Raw genomic sequence first — 17460 nt, 5'->3', positions numbered from 1 at the left:
CTTTTTATTACATTATTCATATCTGTTTTGACTTCCTCTCTGTAACATTGGGCTGGTTATCTAACAGTCATAAGGTTCCTTACAATATTTCCAGCACTTCTGTTCCGGATGATATTTTGACACTTCTGGTTCTCCTCCCAGCTGGAAACCAAAGTTAAAAAGACATATTAGAACATTTCAGAACCTTTAAGAAGTTGCAGACTACACTCACTTATAAAAAGAAACTAAGGCTTTGTGGCTGGGTATCGGACGTCTTTTTTCCTTCATTGCTGTCTTTCTAAATAGCACTAAAAAGTGCAACAGAAATACAATACAGGAGGCCCAATAATGTTCTCTCACAAAGGTCAAGCAAGGGAATTAAGCAGCAATGAGGGAAGTTGAATATTTATCAGACTGACTTTACTGAAGATTTGGTTGAACCACATAACCTTAAAAGGATTACCCTGTCTGCAGTTGAACTTAATATAATGATAATTCCAATGTATAAAAAATGTATACAAAGAGTTGAATAGAAAACAACAATCATGTAGGAAAGGAAGGAAAAATATCCAGAAGGCCAGCATTTATATAGATTCCCAAGAATATATTGAGTTAATGCTACATCCCATGGGTTGCAGATACACAGTTACCTTATCTTAACGACTCTGCATTATCTTATGCATTTATGGAGGCTGACTTACACTAATGTAAGTTATAAATAACTGCAGTGAAGTCTATGGAATTATCCTAGTGTAAAACTGGTGTAGGTGAAATCAAATTGGGACCTGAGTGTTGTTAAAAGTGCTAATTACTCCAATATTCAAACAGTGGAAGAAGAATGTTAATATTACGCACTGAACTATTAAACCTAGCACCATGCCAGTTTTTCACCACAGATGACAGAGCAAAATAGTCAATACACTTTTAAAAAAAAGAGAGAGAGAGAGAGAGAGAGAGAGACAGATGACAATGTCATTGATCTAACAGCTCAATGTGTAACTATATAGTTTACAGGTATAACTAAAATATTTTTAAAGTGCAGCGTTAATGATTAATCACAAGATATCAGAGCAGTTTAAAAATATATTTAAGCTTCCAGAGTCCCTGGACATAATGTTCTGTAGGTTTTCCTGTAGTTGTCTCTTCTTACTTACAAAGAAAAATTGTTTTCTCAGTACTGCTCGTTTTGTGCTGATCTCTTCCTGGGATAATTTGCTTGCTCTGGAAGATGAATATTGACCATATTCTGTGCAGCCTACTCTGTCAAAAGACCAGGAAATTGAGGCAAAGATCACAAGTTATTTTTAGTTTCCTGAAACAGTTCTTCCTCCTTTTAAGCAGAAGCAGAGTTTAAGAAGAGTATAAATCAGAGGCTCTCTGAACTAAATACCACATTGTTTGGTTTAGCTACTCATGTCCTACAAGCCACAGCAAATGTAGACAAAGGCTGTGTGTCATCAGCAGTCTTTACTGGCGATGATTTTATGTTTTTCTTTCAGGTCATTGTTAGTGTACCCCACTAGAAAAACACCTGCCCCTGTCTTCTTAAGAAAGTTATGCATCCATTGAGCACTGGTGTAATCTCTCTCTAACCCCCAAACCACAACCAAGATACAAAGTCTGACCAGCTTCACGTGCTGGGCCCAAACAAACTGACAGCCCTTTGGAAAGGTCATCAATCATCTTCAGGCATATTGAAGTCATGCAGAACAAGAAGATCTGATGATTTCAATAAAGGTTGAACAAAACTGTCAGGGAATCCAAGGTGTAATAGGGCAGCCTGTAAATCAGTGCTCATCCCATTTAAATCTTATCCTGAGAATCTCTCTGTGCTGATTTCCCTTTAACCACTTTATATATAAATATTTACTCCCTAAGAATTTGCTCATTAGTTGGGTAGATTTTTGGTGTGGCGGGGAGGAGCAAGAAGCTCGATCCTGATGGTACTATATCATGTAGCACAGTCTGGGTCCTATCCTGAAGATCCTACTTGGGAAAAACTTCTCAGAGATTTTTCTCAAAAAAGAAAAGGAGTACTTGTGGCACCTTAGAGACTAACCAATTTATTTGAGCATAAGCTTTTGTGAGCTACAGCTCAGAAGTGAGCTGTAGCTCACGAAAGCTTATGCTCAAATAAATTGGTTAGTCTCTAAGGTGCCACAAGTACTCCTTTTCTTTTTTTGCGAATACAGACTAACATGGCTGTTACTCTGAAACCAGAGATTTTTCTGTGTACAGAATTCAGGACTGAGTATTGTTCCTGCAGTTTGTTCTTGTTACCATTTCTTGACATACCAAGCTATTTCTTATAGTGCTTTTCCAGTTACCTAAAACCCACATCCATAATCTTTACTCCTTTCTATTTGCCCAATTAATACAATATGTAATAAATGTAATATGATACACAAGAACTTCAGGTTACTGCATGACTTGTGATTAACACCAACAAAAAATTCCATATTAGTCACCTTGACAGATCTAAATATAAAAACAATTTATGGAAAAACAGAGCACTTAAAAATGTCATTTTGTTGCTCAGTCTTCGTGCATTTCTCTCTCCCTTTCTGGTAATTTTCCACCTTCTCACATTTTAAATAAGGGAATTTTGTATTTTAGCTTAAGCTTGTATGGAAATAAAAACAAATAAAATGAATACATTCACTAGAACAGTAATGGCTGAAATTACCACAGCAGTGGTTGTATAAATCAAAGCAGCCACAAGACAGCCTTACCTGATAAACTCTGTGTGTGTGTGTGTGTGTAGGTGTATATATAGCTTATACGTAGCAAGAGAGAGAAGTAGATAGAGAGATGAGTTCTCAAGAGGAAATATATATTTTCAAAGAAGGAGAAAGACTTATAATTATGGTTGGATGTATTTTCCAAGTAGACAGTGGTTTCCTCCCTTTTGGAGTTAGAAGCTCTGTATGTGGTGGATGAGCTCCCACTTGTATCCTTTTATGTCTAGCTCTGGAATTATTTCCATATTTCACTCCCCACCTCCATTCTCTCTTTCTCACCATCCCCTTTTCCTTGTCCTTACATTGTCCTTACATAGTGACATTCTCCTGAGTGAGTGTCCTAAGATGTCATAACTCTGTCCCAAATGTAGGAGATTTAGAACAACGCTTCCTCAGCTCTCGTCCTCTAGCACTCTTACTCTACTTTCTCCACACTGATGACATCTTTATCATCTGGACCCATGGGAAGGAGGCCCTTGAGGAATTCCACCAGGATTTCAACCATTTCCACCCCACCATCAACCTCAGCCTGGACCGGTCCACACAAGAGATCCACTTCCTAGACAACATAGTGCAAATAAGGGATAGTCACATAAACACCACCCTATACCGGAAACCTACTGACCGCTATACTTACCTACATGCCTCCAGCTTTCATCCAGACCACACCACACGATCCATTGTCTACAGCCAAGCTCTAAGATACAACCGCAGTTGCTCCAATCCCTCAGATGGAGACAAACACCTACAGGATCTCTATCAAGCGTTCTTAAAACTACAGTACCCACCTGGGGAAGTGAAGAAACAGATTGACAGGGCCAGAAGGGTACCCAGAAGTCACCTACTATAGGACAGGCCCAACAAAGAAAGTAACAGAACGCCACTAGCCATAACCTACAGCCCCCAACTAAAACCTCTCCAGTGCATCATCAAGGATCTACAGTGTATCCTGAAGGACGATCCCTCACTCTCACTGACCTTGGGAGATAGGCCAGTCTTCGCTTACAGACAGCCCCCCAACCTGAAGCAAATACTCACCAGCAACTACACACCACACAACAAAAACACTAACCCAGGAACCAATCCCTGCAACAAACCCCGTTGCCAACTCTGTCCGCATATCTATCCAAGGGGCACTATCATAGGACCTAACCACATGAGCCACACCATCAGGGGCTCTTTCTCCTGCACATCCACCAATGTGATATATGCCATCATGTGCCAGCAATGCCTCTCTGCCATGTTCATTGGCCAAACTGGACAGTCTCTACGTAAAAGAATAAATGGACGCAAATCAGACATCAAGAATTGTAACATTCAAAAACCAGTAGGAGAACACTTCAACATCCCTGGACACTCAATAACAGAATTAAAAGTGGCAATTCTTTAACAAAAAAACTTCAAAAACAGACTCCAACGAGAAACTGCAGAACTGGAATTAATTACTGGACACCATCAAATTAGGCCTGAATAAAGACTGGGAGTGGATGGTTCACTACAAAAAGTAATTTTCCCTCACACCTTCTTGTCAGCTGTTGGAAATGGGCCACCTTGATTGCACTGGCCTTGTTAGCACTACAAAAGTAATTTTCTCTCCCTTGGTATTCACCCTTTCTTGTCAAGTGTTGAGAATAGGCACTTCCACCTTAATTGAATTGGCTCGTTAGCACTGACCCTCCCCCCACTAGGTAAGGCAACTCCCATCTTTTCATGTGTTAGAATATATATTCTGCTTACTGTATTTTTCACCCCATGCATCTGATGAAGTGGGTTTTAGCCCACAAAAGCTTATGCCCAAATAAATTTGTTAGTCTCTAAGGTGCCACAAGGACTCCTCATTGTTTTTACATTTGCCCTGGGCTTCTTTTAGTGGGGAGTAAGAAATTGATGGGGATAATAACTTCCTGCCACTGGGACACTTGTTTTGCCTTGTGCTCTTCTTCCAGTTTCTTTTTTTTTTTTTTTTTTTTTCATTTTGAAGGATCCATTCTTTAGTTTGGATTTTCTCTCTTCCACTCTTGTGCCATACATGTGCTACACTGGTCAGCAAGTAACACAAATCTAGTAGAACCTAAGGCAATCTTTGTGATTGGTGCCATCTAGTGGGAACCCTTAAAATCTTCCTAGATGACTTTACCTCAGTATTTGCTGCATTACCGGTACACCTCCTTGTACTTGCTGTAGTGAAGGCCTGGGATACGCTGCTGTTACTGAAGTAACATTGAACTTTCTAAGGCAATTGGCATGATATAAATAGTACCACTGTTTGCATGTTTTTGTGTTTTTAATGCAGTTGTGCATTTATATACAGATGATCATATATAACGTTTTGTCATACTTTTAATACATTGGTTGCTAACTGTACCCAATGGGCTGTGTCCTGTTGGAATCCCTCTTCATGACCAATACCAATCAATCTCGTGAAATGTCCTTCAGTGTGATAGCTTGTAAAGCCTGTGCATGGAACTGAATATATTGTCCAAGGGAGTTTTTCTAAGTAAGACAAATTAAGGTCTGCAAGAATTGTCTTGCAAATCACTTCCAGGAATGACACATATTTCAATTTAAAACAAGTAGCATATTTAATCTTGTAGTGTTCTCCTTTGGATGTAATGCCTGCCAATGGCCCTGATAATGGACATTGGTTTGCTACCTTGGACCCTTAAAACCTTTATGGAGTCCCAGGAAGTCAACAGGATACTATGTGGATGCAAAGGTCCACTTGTATGGATTCCTTTGCAGGATTGCGGCCTATAATTCTATGATTAGTTACCATAAGTTCAGATCTGATGGTTCCTGATCCAGAGGCATCTTTCCATTGACTTCAATGGGCTTTGGAAGAAGTCCATAATGTGCATTTATGTTACCCCTAAAGCTGCTGCAGTTGTACAGATACCGTTGATACAAATGTCAAAAATAAAAGTTAAGATTTTCTGCTCGTATAACTTCACTCAAATTATTGGAGTTATGCCAGCAGAGAATTTGTTCCATCTTGTTTTGCAAGCTGTGCCCTTTTTACAGAGTTTTCAGTGGCTGTAATTCATATGTAGTGTCTGTTTGTCCATAATTTTTCTTAAAAGCCAAGGAGAATAAATAAGTTGCAAGGGGACCCATGAAGAACCTACCTTTTGCCTCAATAGAAATAGTGGTGTCGTTTCTTTTGTGGGGTGGGGAAGTATGAGGGGTTGTTTGGGTTTTGGTTAGTTTGGTTTGGGGGTTTTTTGTTTCATTTACCATTTTAGTAGCAACAGGAATGAAAATGACTAGAAATGAGCCACAAAATGAAAGACTTATGTCTAATAAGCACACACAAAATTTCTACTGAAAAAAGTCTTATCTTATTGTGTACACTGTTTTTGTTTTTTTGTTTTACCTACCCACTCTAGGATGTCTATTTGCTGACTATTACTATCATTATGTTTCCCTCCCATTTAGGAGATAGTCAATTTCAACTGTCGCAAGCTGGTTGCCACAATGCCTCTTTTCGCTAACGCAGACCCCAATTTTGTGACAGTCATGCTGAGCAAGCTTCGGTTTGAGGTGTTCCAACCCGGCGATTATATTATCCGAGAAGGGGCTGTGGGTAAAAAGATGTATTTCATTCAACATGGGGTCGCTGGTGTCATCACTAAATCCAGTAAGGAGATGAAGCTGACAGATGGCTCTTACTTTGGAGGTAAGTAATAAGGAAATGTATGATAACATATGGGGTGAATGTGCTAGAACAAAACATGTTCAAATGTCAGATATATAGAGATATTAGAACGTGTCTGGTGAGCATTTGTTGCCTAGAGAATTCTGATGTCAGAGAATAGTGCTTTCAGTATTTTTGAATAATACATTTAGAGACTGCTTACCATTTCAGTGATAGGTTATCCTCTACAGCTAGTAGCTTTCTCAGGTATTTCCTAAAGTAATATTCTCAATTAAACTGTCTGATTTCAGAGTGACATTGAATTAAGAGCACTCTTAGGTAATGTGCTGTATCTTACTAAGAAACGCAATAATTTGCAAAGTAATTTTTAACAGGCTGAAATATTTCTAAGGTAAAATAAACATAATTCATCTTCTTTAAAGGGGGTTGTGGGTTGTTGGACACCGATGTGAAAGTATATCTACATGATAGACTCCAACGTATAAAAAAGTTAGAGAGTTGATAAAAGACCATAATATATGGGATACTTCTGATATCCTCCCTGGAGCTTTCAGACTGGTATTAGTGCTCTTTCACTAATTTTTAACAAGCTACAATTATTACAGTTCCAGTATGTGCTGTCATAGACTGGCATCTCTAAAGGACTGGACAGCTCTCAGTTAGATGTAAGTTAATAAGAACTAAACATAAATTTTGGTCTAATTTAATTCAATTCACTGGTAACCCTAATGAAAATCAGATTTGCATTTAACTGAAGGTATATGAAATATTTACATATGGATGAGAATATACCTATTTACATATAATATCTGACCAGCATGAAAATATATCAGCTGTGATAAGATATTCTAGTGCAATAGAATAGGAGTCTTCTACTAAGAGTAGCAATAGGCCTGATTTTCAGAAATGCTGAGTACCTGGAGCTACCATTAGCCGCAACTGGAGCTGTAGGTCTGGCTCATAGCTAGTTAGTTTTTGTATTAATTTTAGCTAAATCCCATGAAGCATTGAAAAATTATGTCAAAAGCCTTTCAGAATTTTTTAGTTGCATTTAAAGCCTAACAAGTGACATTTAGATGTACAGAATGAAAAGCTCAGAGCTGTGAACTTAGCTCAGTTCTTGTTTGAACTGGGGCATGTAGATCTTTAACCGATTTCATCTTACAGAAGTATACTGAAATCTCTCCTACTGTCTTGGCCAGCAGGCCTTGTCACTGCACAGTAGCCCTTTCCAGGTGATTTGTGCCAGTGCTTACAGCATCAGTTAAATAAAGGAATCATGTGCTTATCCTACAGGCTTGGAGGCAAGGCACATAATTGTATTTGCTACAGAATGGAGATTAAGGAGAAAGAAAAGGCTGGAGGATGAAAAAGCCAAGCAACCTTGGTCTCCTTTAGCCTTAGGCAGTGCACCAAAAATGTCCTGATTCTGAGAGTGGATGGGCAAGGAGCTGTATTCTAAAAATGTCAAAAACACTTCTTCTACACCAAAAGAGCACAAATGCATGTCTATATGCTGTGATGACTAATTGCAGCAGTGTTCCTGAGGACAATACAGTATCGTATCATGAAAGCCCAGAATACGTCTTATACCCTAAAAGGGAAACACCAACATCCCACTGGATGTCAAAAAAAGGTGAACCAAGTTACAAAAACATAGAACAAAACTTAAACAAAGGCAACTCAAAGTTCTGTCCGATATCAATGGCTGTAAAATTTATTGTAGATGGAGCTGAAAGTGTTGCCTACAATTAAGGTTGTCTGACATTTTCCCCATTAAAAGACTCTGTTTTCAGTTGCTTATAACTTTGCCAAACTTCAGCCAGTTGGGATGAAATTTTCCATACTGGTGTCTGCCTTCGGCTCAGTATTTTTAAAAAAAGTTTTAGCAAAAGGGCTCAGCTGTTTCTGAGAATAGAGTTAAGGGGAAATATATTTTGCTCACATTTTAAAAACTCCAGTTACGGAGATTCCACAATCTCCCTAGGCAATATATTCCAGTGCTTAACCACCCTGAAGGTTAGGAATTTTTTCCTAATATCTAACCTAAGCCTCTCTTGCTGCAATTTAATCCCATTGTTTCTTATCCTATCCTCAGAGGAGAACAATTTTTCTCCCTCCTTCATGTAACAACCTTTTATGTACTTGAAAACTATCATGTCCCTCCTCACTCGTCTCTTCTTCAGACTAAACAAACCCATTTTTTTCTGTCTTTCCTCGTAGTTCACATTTTCTAGACCTTTAATCATTTTTATTGCTTTTCTCTGGGAGTTTCTCCAATTTGTCCACATCTTTCCTGAAATTTGGCTCCCGGAAGTGGACACAATACTCCAGTTGAGGCTGTATCAGCATAGAGTAGAGCGGAAGAATTGCTTTTTGTGTCTTGCTTACAACACTCCTGCTAATGCATCCCAGAATGATGTGTGCTTTTTTTGCAACAGTGTTACACTGTTGACTCATATTTAGCTCCACAATGGCCCCTAGATCCCTTTCCTCAGTACTTTCTCCTAGGCAATCATTTCCCATTTTTTTATGTGTGCAATTGATTGTTCCTTCCTAAGTGGAGTACTTTGCATTTTTCCTTATTGAATTTCAACCTATTTACTTCAGACTGTTTCTCCAGTTTCTCCCGATCATTTTGAATTTTAATCCTGTCCTCCAAAGCACTTGCAACTTCCCCCCTCCATCCCATCTTGGTATAATCCACAAACTTTATAAACATACTCTCTGTGCCATTATCTAAATAATTGATGAAGATATTGAACTGAACTGGACCTTGACTGATCCCTGTGGGACCCCACTTGATATGCCCTTCCAGCTTGACTGTGAACCACTGATAACTACTCTCTGGGAATGGTTTTTCAGCTAGTTATGCACCCACCTTATAGTTGCTCCATCTAGGTTGTGTTTCCCTAGTTTGTTTATGAGAAGGTAATAAGAGACAGTATCAAAAGCTAAGATATACCACATCTACTGCTTCCCCACTATCCACAAAGCTTGTTTCTCTGTCAAAGAAAGCCATTAGGTAAGTTTGGCACCATTTGTTCTTGACAAATCCATGCTGACTGTTTCTTATCACTTATTATCTTCTAGGTGTTTGCAAATTGATTATTTAATTATTTGCTCCATTTTCTTTCCGGGTGATAAATTTAAGCTGACTGGTCTGTATTTCCCCGGATTGTCCTTATTCCCCTTTTTATAGCACTATATTAGCTGTTTTCCAGTCCTCTGGAATCTCTCCCATGCCTTTTTGAAGATCAGAGATTAAAAAGACTGGGACTTTTCAGCTTAGAAAACAGATGACTAAGGGGGGATATGACAGAGATCCATAAAACCATGACTGGGGTAGACAAAGTAAATATAGAAGTGTTATTTACTCCACATAACACAAATGAAATTAATAGGCATCAGGTTTAAAATAAACAAAAGTATTTCTTCACACAATGCACAGTCAACCTATGGAACTCTTTGCCAGAGGTTGTTGTGAAGGCCAAAACTATAACTGGGTTAAAAAAGAACTAGATAAGCTTGTGGAGGATAGGTCCATCAATGGCTATTAGCCAAGATGGGCAGGGATGCAAAACCATGCTCTGAAGTGTCCCTAGCCTCTGGAAATAGGTGACAGGGGATGGATCACTTGATGATTACCTGTTCTGTTCATTCCCTCTGAAGGATCTGACATTGACCACTGTCGGAAGACAGCATAGTGGGCTAGATGGACCATTGGTTTGACCCATTCTTGTGTTCTTATGTTCTAATCGTTAATGGCCCTGATATCTTTTCACTCAGCTCCTTGTGTATTCTGTGATGTATTTCATCAAGCCATGGCAACTTGAAGACATCTAACTTTTCTAGCTGGCATTCTCTATGTCAGATGTCCAATCGCTGCTAAACTCTTTGGTGAAAACTGAAACAAAAAAGCTGTTTAGCACTACAGTCACTTCCACATTTTCTGCTATTGTTCCCGCCCCTCCCCCCGCCCCCCACCCATCCCCGCATTGAGTAACAGGCCTACCCTGTCTTAGTTTAATCTTGTTTTGTGCCTTAGCCTTTCTAATATTATCCCTACATGCTTGTGTTGTTTGTTTATATTCATCCTTCATAATTTGACCTTGTTTCCACTTTTTGTAGGACTCTTTTTTGAGTTTCAGATAATTGAAGATCTCCTGTGAAGCCTCTTGCCTGTGCAAGTAGTCTCTTGCTTATGCAGTGGGATAGTTTGCTCCTGTGCCCTTAATAATATCTTCTTGAACAACTGTCAAATTTATTGAATTGGTTTTCCCCTTAGACTTGCTTCCAATGGGATCTTACCTACCAATTTCCCTGAGTTTGTTAAAGTTTGTCTTCTTGAAATCCATTATCTTTATTGTGCTGTTTTCCCTCCTACCATTCCTTAGAATCATAAATTCTATCATTTCATGATCACTTTCACCCAAGCAGCCTTCCACTTTCAAATTCTCAACCAGGTCCTCCCTATTTCTCAAAATCAAATCTAAAACAACCTCTCCCCTAGTAGCTTTCTCCACCTTCTGAACTAAATATTTATCTCCAACTTGTTGTATAATCTGTGCCCTACTGTGTTATTTTCCAACAGATGTCCAATATAATACTGTGCCAATTTTGAAAAAGAGTAAATGTGGTAGCCCAAGTAATTACCCAGGTAATTATAGGCCTATCAGCCTGATGTTGATCCTGGGCAAGGTAATGGAGTGGCTGATATGGGACTTGATTAATAAAGAATTAAAGGAGAGTAATGTAATTAATGCAAATCAACACGGGTTTATGGAAAATAGATACTTTCAAACTAACTTGATATAATTTTTTGCTTCAATTACCAGTCTGGTTAATAGAAGAAATAGCATTTTCTTAACATACTTAGGCATTTGACTTGGTACCACTTGACATTTTGATTAAAAAATGAGAATTACATAAAATTGACATATTAAATGGGTTAAAAACTGGCTAACTGATAGATCTCGAAATGTAATTATAAGCGGGGATTGTCATTGAGTGGGTGTTTCCAGTGGACTCCCACAGGGAATGGTTCTTGCCCCTACATTATTTAACATTTTTATCAATGGCTAGGAAGAAAACATTAAAATCATCACTGATAAAGTTTGCTGATGGACCGAAAATTGGGGAAATGGTAAATAATGAAGAGGACATTGATTTAGATCCATTGGGATTGTTTGATAAACTCAGTGCAAGCAAACAAATGTGTGTTTTGATGCTACTAGATGCAAATTTATACATCTAGGAACGAAGAATATAGGCCATACTTACAAAACGGGGGACTCTATCCTGGAAAGCAGTGACTCTGAAAAGGATTTGGGGTTGTGGTGGATAATAGGTAATGACTGGAAACAATCTTTTTATATAACCCTGATCCAATACATCACTTAAGCATAAAGTTAGGCATGTGCTTATGTGCCATTCTGGACAGGGCTAGCACTTAAGCATGTGCCTAACTTTAACTTTATGCTTAAATGATGTGCTGGATTGGAATCTATATTTCTGGATTAGGAAAAAGACAGAGAGAGAGCTCAAGCACACTTTTCTAGTTATAGCCTCTTAAGTAGTACCTAGTAGAACAGATGCTTCTGGGAGCCAGTTCAGTGCTCTGTTGTTGTTATTTGCTTTCTTGCTCATGGACAAATGGCTGCTTTCTCACCATTGTCCTGATCCTTCTCTTATTGAAATCACTGGCAAAACTCCCACTGAAGCAGGATTAGGCCTTATGTCCCCAAGCCAACTGCCTCTAGTTGATGTCCTGTCCGTCTGGTTCCCTACCTATGTTTATATAAGTCTGTCCTTTATTCAGATCCCAAGAAACACATTCCAAGCAACTATTGTCCTTTTTACAGATATGCTTTTCGAACCCAGGGGATTCAAATATTGACCAATTGCTATAAAATCCCAAACCAAAGCCACTTATTCTATAGTTTATTTTTAATGATTTCTTCATTAAATATTTTCTAATATACAAAAGAATGCCGTCTGATACATAGCTATACATCATTTCACAGGGTACATTATTAATCATTTTAACCCTGTTAGGTTCCATAATGATGTCCTCTGTGTCTGCAGCTGGAAAGGATCTTAAATTTCAAATGTTCAAGTGTTCACTGATTGTGTCCCGATTAGGACACCTATTCAGCTGTGTCTTTCCAATTCATCTCTTACATTGATCCTTCCCCACCTCTTTTCTATTTTCTCAGGCTCTCTACTGGCCACATGGCCAAGAATGTGAAATTTACCTTTTATTGGTTCAGAAATTGCTCAAAATCTCCGTTTGCTGTCATCTTATTCTGAAAAAAGAAAAGGAGTACTTGTGGCACCTTAGAGACTAACCAATTTATTTGAGCATAAGCTTTTGTGAGCTACAGCTCACTTCATTGGATGCATACTGTGGAAAGTGTAGAAAGCATGAAAAAATACCTCCCCCCACCCCGCTGGAGAGTGGGGTGGGGGGAGGTATTTTTTCATGCTTTGTGTGTACAAAAAGATCTTCTACACTTTCCACAGTATGCGTCTGATGAAGTGAGCTGTAGCTCACGAAAGCTTATGCTCAAATAAATTGGTTAGTCTCTAAGGTGCCACAAGTACTCCTTTTCTTTTTGCGAATACAGACTAACACGGCTGTTACTCTGAAACACATCTTATTCTGAGAACTTCCAGGGACTAGACATAAGACAAACATAGAGAGCTGCATACCTGATTTTTAGGAAGGGCTGGCTCAAAGTTTAAGTATCCAGTGAACAAGTTCTTAGCTTTGTGAGAGAAGACAAAATATATTTTGTGTAATTTATTCAAAATCAGAGAAATGTTAGCAACTCTGTTGGGCAACCTAATTGGGGTAATACCAGTGTAAATAAAGCAGATTTTTGTCCCAGCTGACATTTTAATTTTCTTAAAATAGACTAGTCATTAACATATTTATGGCATCTTACTTTCTCCCCTGGTTATTTACAATAATACTGTTGTCTATGTATCTCGTGGCACACTGGGGTTTTTATATTTTATTTTTCTTAAGTTATTGACTATCTTTTTAACAATAGTCCTTCCATACTTGAAAGTCTGAAGTGAGCTGTAGCTCAAATAAATTTGTTAGTCTCTAAGGTGCCACAAGTACTCCTGTTCTTTTTGCGAATACACACTAACACGGCTGCTACTCTGAAACCTGTCTAATAGATTGTATCTTCTGTTCACTTCAGCCTGAACTTCTTCCCCATTTCAGAAGCATAACTGTCAGTATATTTTAGATCAGTGCAGTGGAAAATAATACCACAGGAAATGTTGAGTCAATTTAGGTTATATTTTGTCACTCCTGTTTTTCTGGGTGCACTGTAGGTAGCACATTTTTACTGGGGTACTTTTAAGTAATCACAGTATAATGTATCTCTAAACTCAGGAAGAAATTGCCATTTAAGGGCCTGGTTATCCACTGCTTTGCACGTTGTCGTTTACACCTGTGCAGGGTGATGTGACAGGGTTTCACACCCACTTTACGCAAGGGCAAATTACTATATAAATTTCAAGGCATTGGAGAATTAATGTTTTCGGGGTATACACCCCAATTCAGCATAGCATTTAAGCACATGCTTAACTTTAAGCACATAAGTAGATCCATTTAAGTCAGCTGGACTATGCACAGACTTAAAGAGAAACACATGCTTATATGCTTTTCTTGGTGACATTCTTTGTCCTCATACCAACTTATGCATATAAGTATAGTTTTCAATTGAGCTACATTGGGCTGGATTTCTAAAAGCAGTGTCTGTATACAGTTACTGATGATATACTTCCAGTTTTAAACAAACTATTGTGACAGGGTCGGGCCAGATGGCTATAGGAGAATAATAGAAGGCAGATATATTAGCCCCAGGTTAAGTAGGTCCCTTTTCCCTGGGTAAAGTAACAGGGAATGTTCTAGAACAATCAAGAACCTTCTGGAGACAATTAAGACAGATAGGCTGATTAGAACACCTGCAGCCAATGAAGAAGCTGCTAGAATCAATTAAGGCAGGCTAATCAGGGCACCTGGGTTTTAAAAAGGAGCTCACTTCAGTTTGTGGTGTGTGTGGTAGGAGCTGGGAGCAAGAGGCACTAGGAGCTGAGAGTGAGAACGAGGACTGTTGGAGGACTGAGGTGTACAAACATTATCAGACACCAGGAGGACGGTCCTATGGTGAGGATAAAGAAGCTGTTGGGAGGAGGCCAGGGGGAAGTAGCCCAGGGAGTTGTGGCTGTCGCACAGCTGTTCCAGGAGGCACTCTAGACAGCTGCATTCCACAGGGCCCTGGGCTGGAACCTGGAGTGGAGGGCGGGCCTGGGTTCCCCCCAAATCCTCCCAACTCCTGGTCAGACACAGGAGGAGTTGACCTGGACTGTGGGTTCAGAAAAACGGCCAAGCTGAGGGCTGCTGTGAAGCTCCAAGGTGAGCAAATCCACCAATAAGTGCAAGACCCACCAAGATAGAGGAGGAACTTTGTCACACTATACAGCAATTGTGTTAACATGACTGATTTGGACTAGTCACTATATTGCTGTGGTTTTTTTAAATGGAACCCAATAGATGTGGGACAAGAAGTAGCAACTTTTTTATTTTTTTCAGGGAACCTCTTTGTGTTATTGGAAGAGGATATGGATGTCAGGCCATTGTCAGAAACATGCCATTGATTTTTTAAAGGATTTTTTTCCACATGAGGTCAAATCTAGCGAGGAGGCCCTTACATTGTGTATAAGAAGAATTTAAGAAAATTGAATCCAAACAGAAATGTTTTCATGAGATGTTTGACTTCAATGAGAATAATTTTATTTATCATTAATATTATTTATTAGCAGTATTTTAATATTTGTGCTCAGCCTTGTACAAAATGCAGAAAAAACAAGTCATTGTCCTGAGGAGTTTACAATCTAAAGACAAAATTTTCAAGCTAGCGTGCCTAAGATTGAAGCTATCCCTAAGACATCTAAATAAGTGGCCTGGTTTTGAGAGGTATTGAGCATGGCGTCAACAGAAGAAGCTGTGAACAATGGGAGCAAAGTCAAATATGGTTGTTCCACATCTCTGAAAATACAGCCACTTACTTAGACACCTAACTATAAATTTAAGTTCCTAACTCTTGGCACCTAAATGTAACATAGTTGGCTTTAAAAAACAAAGAGAAATCAGGCAATGAACACACTATAAGACTCAGACATGAGAACCAGAAAGTGCAACTGACCAGAAAAAGACCATTGACAAAATTAAAAATTACTGGCCTGTTTTCATTGTTTAAATTGGGTGAAATACACAAAATAAAGAAGCAGCATAAATGGTGAAATATAAATTGGATTTAAATAGAATATTCAGAAAGGTATGGGTGTCTGAAAATGAGGCTAGAATGGAAATTGTTTTGCATCCTTAATTATAATTGATAATGGCCAGCGTCCCTTTTAATAATAATAATAATAATAATTAATTAAGAATACAAAGCACTTTACAAATTCCACACTTTCCCTAATGAACTGCCCCTCTGTTAAGCTAAGGCTTTCACAACTCCTCAGTACGTATTTCCACGTGCTCCAGTGTTGATAGCCTTCCTGACGAAAAACCTGGTTTTGGAAGATGGCAGTATTGTATTCCTTTCCCTTTCTTTTTAAATATCTTTTCTATTCTGTAAAAATACATCTTCTCTTTAAGATTTGTTTGCATTTTAAATTTCGTTGATGTGCAAGTGATTTATTTAGTCAGATGTCACATGATCCTTTGATCCCTACTGCCTCTTATAACACTGGATTGGGAAAGATGCCTTTCATTTATCACAACAGAATGTCAAGATCATCTTGCAACACCAATTTCATTTTTTTGCCAGCTGTTCATGAATCAAAAATCTGAACAGCTGCATAGCACAGAATATAGTTACTTTTGTAGCGAATGGAAACCAGTACTCATTTAGACTGCCTCGGCTACATTCAGATTGTAATCTGGATATTCGTGGCTGATACTATAGTGTGTAGTCTATACAAAAAGACCTAAAGGAAAGTACAGAATCTTTCATGGTTTTACAGTTTATGCCCCAGTGAGAAGCTGATGACATTATAAGGTAGGTCCTACTCGAGGTTGGCAGGGAATTAAAAAAAAATAGAGGCAGAAATACTGAAGCGCAACATTCAAGAACTCAAACCTTATCATATAAAACATTTTCTCTCCCTTTCTGTTTTGGAGATAGCTGAGTGAAAATCTAATTCTCACTGACTTCTGAACTACAAGAATAATAGTGGATAAAGTTTACAATGGACCCAGGAGTGTGAAATTGTATTTCCAGTTCTGTGCACAGTGTATTAGGAAAGTTGATGACTGAATCCTTTATCTAGTTTTTTTTATTGGGAGGGGAGGCGGGAAATCCTTGGCTTGCAGATAATTGCCATAAAGTTGAGGAGCAGAAAACTCCTCCGTTAAGCATGAAAGCCCCATTGGTAATAGTTTAATTATTTCTTGATGCATTTAGAATATAAAAAAAAGAAATAACACCAGCATGCTAATGTCCTGTCCATTTCACCTAACAAAAAATGAAAAGATTAGATTGCCTGTCCAAAACATTTAGATTGCTGTGATTTTCTTTCCTCCTTCAGCTGATGAAAGCTGCCATATGGCCTAAATAGCAGCGTGCCTATTTAGATGACCATGTAATATACCTAGTGCATGATGAAACACCAGCCCCCTGCTGAGAAATTGGAGCAGTAGTCAGCTTTCCTCGGCTGGAAGGACACTGTTCATTATATCCTGCAATCTGGATTCTGTGGCAGACAACAAAAGACTGAGCAGGACTTTATTTAAAGTTCTTTAGCTCTCAAATATGTAGCAGATTTGGAAATCCATGTAGGATCTTCCAACCAGTAGTACTTTGTTTTAACATGCAGAGCCAGTTTACTTAATCATCTCAGCACCACTTATCTGTAAAGCAAAAATCTGCCTCTAGAGCCCTGTACCCTTTCTGATCTTTGGCTCCTACTTCAAACGAAGTATGTTGTCAAGGTTCCTCCCCCACTCTGAACTCTAGGGTACAGATGTGGGGACCTGCATGAAAAAACCCCCTAAGC

General features: G+C 38.7%; 1 protein-coding gene across 3 annotated transcripts in view; it reads left to right on the top strand.

Annotated features, from left to right (window-relative positions):
• The window catches only part of HCN1 (hyperpolarization activated cyclic nucleotide gated potassium channel 1), a 317113-nt gene that overhangs the window by 277900 nt on the left and 21753 nt on the right, over positions 1-17460 (top strand). For all 3 annotated transcript variants that reach the window (XM_075128463.1, XM_048849357.2, XM_048849358.2), the window contains one exon: positions 6156-6396. In XM_075128463.1, coding sequence (XP_074984564.1) covers positions 6156-6396 — 241 coding nt within the window. The remainder of the gene's footprint in view (positions 1-6155; positions 6397-17460) is intronic.

Source organism: Caretta caretta, chromosome 5 (genome assembly GCF_965140235.1).
Source record: "Caretta caretta isolate rCarCar2 chromosome 5, rCarCar1.hap1, whole genome shotgun sequence".
Lineage (NCBI taxonomy): Eukaryota > Metazoa > Chordata > Testudines > Cheloniidae > Caretta > Caretta caretta.
Note: the sequence above shows the minus strand (reverse complement) of the source record. Positions and strands in the feature narration are given on the sequence as shown.